The sequence below is a fragment of the Calidris pugnax genome, unplaced genomic scaffold (assembly GCF_001431845.1).
Source record: "Calidris pugnax isolate Ruff unplaced genomic scaffold, ASM143184v1 scaffold189, whole genome shotgun sequence".
NCBI classification, from domain to species: domain Eukaryota; kingdom Metazoa; phylum Chordata; class Aves; order Charadriiformes; family Scolopacidae; genus Calidris; species Calidris pugnax.
The window spans coordinates 991,536-998,356 of record NW_015091069.1 but is presented as its reverse complement, the minus strand read 5'-3'; the positions used below and the strand labels follow the sequence as shown (position 1 = coordinate 998,356).

Here is a 6,821-nt window from a genome sequence, read left to right as displayed (position 1 = left end):
CCTCTCCCTCCCTCCTTTCAACACAGTGACAGAGGAAAGGTTGAGAGAGAAAGGGATGGGGATGATTCATTGCATTTGGCCTGGAAAAGGAGAGGAAAGGAAAGAGGAAAGGAAAGAGGAAAGGAAAGAGGAAAGGAAAGGAAAGGAAAGGGGAAAGGAAAGGAAAAAGGAAAGGAAAGGAAAGGGGAAAGGAAAGGAAAGGAAAGGAAAGGGGAAAGGAAAGGAAAAAGGAAAGGAAAGGAAAGGGGAAAGGAAAGGAAAGGAAAGGAAAGGGGAAAGGAAAGGAAAAAGGAAAGGAAAGGAAAGGGGAAAGGAAAGGAAAGGAAAGGAAAGGGGAAAGGAAAGGATGTCCTGTGGACTTCCTGGGATATCTGCTAACATTTGACTGATCACTGCGGTGCTGATTACGGCATCTCCCACAGAACTGTGACAGCCACTACTCCTGCCCACCCAGCCCCAGCAGCCCCTGCTGTGACACACACTGTGGTTCCTGTTCCCTGCATGGGCTCGTGCCTAGGCCACCACCACCTTCCAAAGGGATCTCCTGGATCCATGTCTGCAAACCCTTCTGGTTTCCCCTCTGATAACCACGAGAAGCCTTTTCCATGTGGAACTCGATCCATCTTAGGTTATTTATTTTCTTTTTGGCATGGATCAAAACTATTGCCAGTAAATATTGCTAAAATGTTTCTTCCTCATAGGAGGAACCCAAAGGAGGATGAGGTGCCATGCTCTGCCCTCATTGTATGCTGTGTCTCCCCAGCTTCCCTTTTCTCTTTCTATTTAACCAGCAACTGCAGTGCCCATCTCCCTGAGGCTGCTAAAAAACATTTTTCCAGTGGCAAGTTCTGGTTCCTGGGCAGAGCTCACTACGTGGTTGTATTTGTGATGTTGAAGTTGCCTCCAGGTCTGGCATGTGATTAATCTGCTGACAGGATCTCAGCACTCTCTGCCTTGTGCTCCCTCACAGGCAGTGTTTGCATTTGCCTCAGCTTTGATATTTGGAAACGTGTTCATTTTCAGCAGCTCACAGAGAGATTCCTCTGCAAACATCTTGTGAGAATAATAAGCCATTTGGAAATTGCCCCGTGTCCCCACGCATCTCTGTTCACCTTTGAGGATTGCTGTAAGAGCTGCCTTTCAAAAGGATTTGGTGCGTTTCAAAAGGATTCTGAGATTTCCTTCCCTTTAGGTACACAACAGGCAAATTCTTGCTTACCATACCTGGAGGGTAGCTCAGGCTGTGGATTTAATGCTATTTTGTCCTGACTTTGGATAGAAATTGGCCGCTAAATAACATACCTGCCAGGGAAATCCAGGCACATTTTGTAGTCTTGGCTTAATATCTCATTTATTAGGGAGGCCTGATTCTGTCTCCTGCTGGTCTGAATCCAGGGACTTCCAGCCAGTCTACTAGGACTTCTACATCACAGAACAACTTTCATCCCTCAGATGAAGAGGAACGGTCATCAGTGTTTGCCTATTTTCCATTTTGCCCATCAAACACATTTGCACCATCTTTTAAAGTAATGCCATTGGCTTGTGAATTACCACATCTTTGTTTGGAGGGGATCCATCAGGCAGTAGCGCTCCATTTTTTGTGCACTTTGTACGAGGAGGTGTGTCCCCATTTTCCAACTTCACCTTTCCTGTGGACATTTGCCTTGAAAGCAGTGGGGCTAATTTAATAAGAGCCACCCTCCTTTTGAAGCCTTGGTTTAAGGCTGCAGGGGAAGTAATTAAATTTAATAGTAGCCAGGTCTTGAAAACTAAGATCTTGCTGTAAGAACTCAGTGATAAGCAGGACAAAATGTATATATAAGCAGGACAAAATGTATATATAAGCAGGACAAAATGCATATAGTGCTTTAAGATCTGCAATAATCCCAAATACTTTTTTTTCAATCTGGCAACTGAATAGAAAGATTGATTCATGGTGTAGATACAAGACAAATAGACCAGGAGTATGAATTTTATCAAGAGATAGATACATGGTGTTTCAAGGTCATAAAAATTCTTTTATATTGATAGTTTGCTTGCGGTATTGAGGTTAAGAGAGAGAGAGAGAGAGAAGCTGCTGTTTAAAATAACAGATTCCCAACCATGCCATGTGTCTGACAGATAAGACGCCAAGAAAACTAAATGTTTTTACAGTGCTGAACAGAACCAAAAATGCTATTTTGGCTAAACACAGAATATGATTTTAATATACATTCACACATATTTTGTATGCAGCACAGCAACTGCCAGTTCCAGCTATGAAAAGCAAAGGAAGTCCATATGCTCTGGTACCCAAAGGTCTCAGGTGCAACTTGGAGTGACAAAAGCTCCGAGTCGCTGCCAGTTCCCGTGCATTTGTGCATAGCTACCCTTGATAAAAGCCACCCTATTTTAAAGCAGCCACTGGTGTAAGGAGTAGGGGGGGGTGACAAACAGACCCTTGTCCTTCTCACGCCGTGGCAGGGGCAGCAGTGGGAAATGAAAGGCGCTCGCTGCTCTTTCACACCTTTGATTTATGGGGCGAGTTTTGGAAGGGGACTGAGCACAGCACGCACTCCCTCGTGGAGATTTGCATTCCTGCTCCACAGTAGGACCTGGGGAGCAAGCAGGCTGGCTGCACTCACTGGGCCACAAAGTGAGAGACCAGCTCCCTCCCTGCCTGATTTGCAAGTATAAATCAGATTTGTTTGGGCATGCAAACCGAGAGCCGGGAATAACACCTGAGCAAAGTTTCAAAAACACCCACTTCTTAGCACAGGCTGGGATAAGCTGCCAGCCCAAGCCTCATTCTGCTCAGCCCTGCTTCAAGGCAACTGTACTAATTATCTGAGCTGATGACTATAAGTCTGGCCAATGCAGGTACAATGGTAGAGGGCGACAATCCCCCCCCTCTCTATGAAGCTTCTGGCACAGACTTCTTGGTGCTCTTATGAAGTCTCAGAATTGCACGAGAATACTCATATAAAATATGCAGGGCAGAATTACTAGTTCCTGAGATGACCTGCTGAACTTTGCATCACCAGGGAGTTATAGCTGTCTTGCATTTTTCAAAGCACACAGTGACCAGATAGTCCATTGAATGCATGCATTCCCTGTGAAGTACAGGTACATGCATTCGTTTTGTGTTCTTCATTCTCTGTGTAGTTGCCAAAAGAGTTTTTTTTCTTTTTTTTTTTCTTTTTTTTTTTTCTTTTTTTTTTTTCTTTTTTTTTTTTCTTTTTTTTTTTTCTTTTTTTTTTTTCTTTTTTTTTTTTCTTTTTTTTTTTTCTTTTTTTTTCTTTCTTGCAGCTGATGTATTTTCTCCTGAGTGCCCTGGGTCTGGTTGCCTGTGTTTTGGCAGTGGCTTTTGCTGCACACCATTATTTGCAGATGACAAAATTCACCTGCGATACCATCCTCTCATCCTGCCAGTGCAAACTGGACACTGCAGACCCCCTCGGCAGGACCTTTGTCTACCAGGACGCAGCTGACTGTGGCAGCCTCACCAGCATGCTCAACCTCTACTTACTTCTGCAGATGGTCCTCAATCTGATTGCAGCCTTGGTGTGTCTGTCGGCATGCTTCGTGATGTGGAAACACAGATACCAGGTCTTTTACGTGGGCGCTCGGTTCTACCCTTTAACTGCTGCTGAAGGTCAGCAACAGAAAGTGTAGGGTCTGATCTGGAGTGGGGTTGTAGCCAGGGAACAGAAAACGTAAGCATAATGCCACCATAGACACCACGGGTCTATGGGATGAGTGTTTATAAGGTCTTTGACAAGGAAAAACGTTCACACAGTTTTAATTAGTATCTTTTTCAATCATTTGAAGAACATTTCATATGGCTGCTCTTGCAAAACATCCCTTGTGAGACTATCTAGAGGTCACAAAGTCCTGAAGATGCAGCTGTACAAATACTCACCAAAGAGGTTCTTTAACAGCCATAGCCAAAATGAGAGCTTAAAAAAATCATTGGGAAGGCATTTGCAGGGCTACAGCCGTTAAGAAATAGGGTCCATTTCCCTCGCTGGTAGATATCTGTTCTTGTCTTCAGAGAAGCTATGCCGATTTCTACCAGATAAGGATCTGGTCCCGACTGCTTAATTACAATTACACTGATTGTGCTGATGTGCTTGTCTCTCGGATGCTCTGGGTGTAATCCATGCTAACATGATGGGGATTTACCATACGGAAAACTAATAAGGGAGGTCAAGACCTCTTCAAACGCAGGCTGACACACACAGCAAAGTGAATATATTGATGACTACCATATAAAATATAAATAAGACTTTTCAGAGTGACTAATGATATAGGTTACCCAATCCAATTACTAATAAACAACAATATGAGCGGGTTGACTAATGACAATTTGGTGGGCCCTGCTTGAGACCCCAGACAGATTTCTGAAGTGTTAGTGCTCAGCACTGTATGAGGAAAGATCAATTTGAGAAACCTTGAGTTGTGCTCCTAAAGCAGAGGACTCTAAATCACTAGTCACATTGAAAACTATGTTGACATTGCTGTAATTACAGGCTCCCAAACCCGGCGTCTAGCCAGTTCCACCAATTATACTCCAAGCACAAAAGGCCAAATGCATTTTTGGTGTAACTCCTCTGAAGACAATCAGCCTCACACACCAGCAGTGGAGTTGGGCCAACAGCCCTAAAAGATATATCCCTGCAACAATGAATGTTTTTAAAATGGGGTGGAGGGAGGGAAGCAAGAAGAGACTGCCAGTCTCCCAAAGACATCGTTTATAATAATGAGGGCAAGAGAGTAACGATTACTTAATAAGCAGCATACAATAACAAAACACATTCAAACAGAGCTTTTTCACCCGAAAGCGTGACTCGAGAAGTGCCTGATGTCTTATTAGCCTTATACCGAGACACGTACGTCAGTTTGTCCCTTGAACTGCCATTTCCACTTGCACAGCATGGACTTATCACCGTAGGAGCAATTTTGAGTGGGCAGCATTTGGCACTGCCTGCCGATAGCCGTGCGAGGGCACGGCAGCTGGTGCTCACACCCTGCCATGACTAGGGATTTCCCAATCCCCAACAGGGCTGGGGTGGTTCTGAGGTGGGGTGGAGCAATCACATGCCAGACAAACTGTGCCACAATCATTAGCAAGGAGGAAGCAAATAAAATTTCTATAAGGCTCCAAAGAAGTGAAAACATTCTCTTTCTGCAGCAAAAACCCCAGTCTGGCAAAAGCTAGTTGTCTAAGTAGCTCAAATGCTACCCAAAAACTGTCTTCCATGTGATCGTATGTGATACCAGGGCTAGAGAAGCATACCTTGTCACAACATACTTAAGTCTCCTGTGGTCCACCTACAGCACTGCTCCACGTATGTGCTTGAGTTTTGGTCATAGGGAGTGCTTCTAGAGTAGACCAGCATCGCCAAAGTGCTCTCTGCCCAGCTGCAAAGCCAGGAGCTTCAGAAAATGAAGGTCTTTGACGCCAGCTTCCAAATGGCCTTTAAATTACACCTCAAAATAACAGCCACTAGTAAGCGTGGCTGTGAGGCACATTTGCAAGGGTGCCCATCCCCTTGTTCAGGTGTCTCCCCACATCCAACACCCTCAGCCCGCCCCCCAGCCATGCTGAGGCAGCAGTGGAGGGTGAGGGGGGTTGGCAACGTGAGAACTGGCCGCTGGCACCAGGGGCCATCCATGCAGTAGCAGGAACAGGCCCATCTCCCCCAGCTTTGGTGGAGCCTGCTGCAAAGCCACGCTCCAGGATGGGTGCCAGGGCCAGCCTCCAGTAGGAGATGGATGTGCGGAGGTGCCTCTCACCTGCTGCTTCTACCCAGACATTGGTTTGCCCCCTTATCCCTCACACAACTTCAGCTGTGCTCTCTGTGGAAGTGTAAGGGGGAGGATATACCTGTCTCCCACCCACACAACCCTCGCTGTGCCCCAAATGTGGCCTCTCCTCTCCACCAAGTAGGTAACAAGAAGGGGTAGAGGGACCAGGGGAGGCCACACAACAGCTGAGCTTTGGGGCTTCCTCCTGCCCTCCCCACCAGGTGCTGCGCCCTGACCACTGGCAAAGCAAGAGAAAGGCCCTGTCCCAGGTTTCCCATTGCTCAGAAGATGTGTTGGCCTCTGCCTACTCATCCCCACACTTAAATTTGCTGGGACTCCTCTAGAGCACAAAAGACACAGAGGTGATGATCACAGGATTGCTGCAAACACCTTCGGTGCGGTGACAGGGAAAAGGAAGGAAATGTGGATACGAGAACCTGCACTGTTCAGCAAGGTGTGCACCTCCATAAATTCTTTGCTGTGAGGGTGGTGAGACCCTGGAACAGGTTGCCCAAGAGAAGCTGTGGCTGCCCCATCCCTGGAGGGGTTCAAGGCCAGGCTGGATGGGGCTTGGAGCAACCTGGTCTGGTGGGAGGTGTCCCTGCCCAGGGCAGGGGGGGTGGAACTCCATGATCTTTGAGGTCCCTTCCAACTCTGACCATTCAATGAGTCTATAACAGCACGGCTTCCGCTTCGAGCCACTGCTGCCGAGTTTGGTTCGTTAATCAGCATTGCAGTTAATCCTTTGCTTTGGAATAAAGAAATATTCATCATATATTCTGTTGGTGTTTTAATGCTTAATGAATAAATATGAGGTATTTTGATCTAGCAAAGATTAACTCCTGTATTTCCTCTTTATATATGTCAAAAACCTGAAATCAAAACAGGAGAGATGGGGAAATGGACCCTGTTTCGCCCTGGGTATGGTTTTATATGTGTTTTGCTCGGGTCAAGAATTTTGGAAAGTACCAGTTAAAGGATTTTCGCCTACCACAGCATATTCAGACAGCTCCCAGCCATTTCCCAGTGTC

The 6,821-nt window shown here is 46.0% G+C and overlaps 1 protein-coding gene across 1 annotated transcript in view; it reads left to right on the top strand.

Moving 5' to 3' along the window:
- Positions 1 to 6,618, top strand: part of SSPN (sarcospan) — a 22,914-nt gene extending 16,296 nt beyond the window's left edge. Inside the window, exon 3 of the mRNA XM_014957046.1 lies at positions 3,289 to 6,618. Coding sequence (XP_014812532.1) covers positions 3,289 to 3,654 — 366 coding nt within the window. The 3' untranslated portion in view covers positions 3,655 to 6,618. The remainder of the gene's footprint in view (positions 1 to 3,288) is intronic.
- The last annotated feature ends 203 nt before the right edge of the window (positions 6,619 to 6,821 follow it).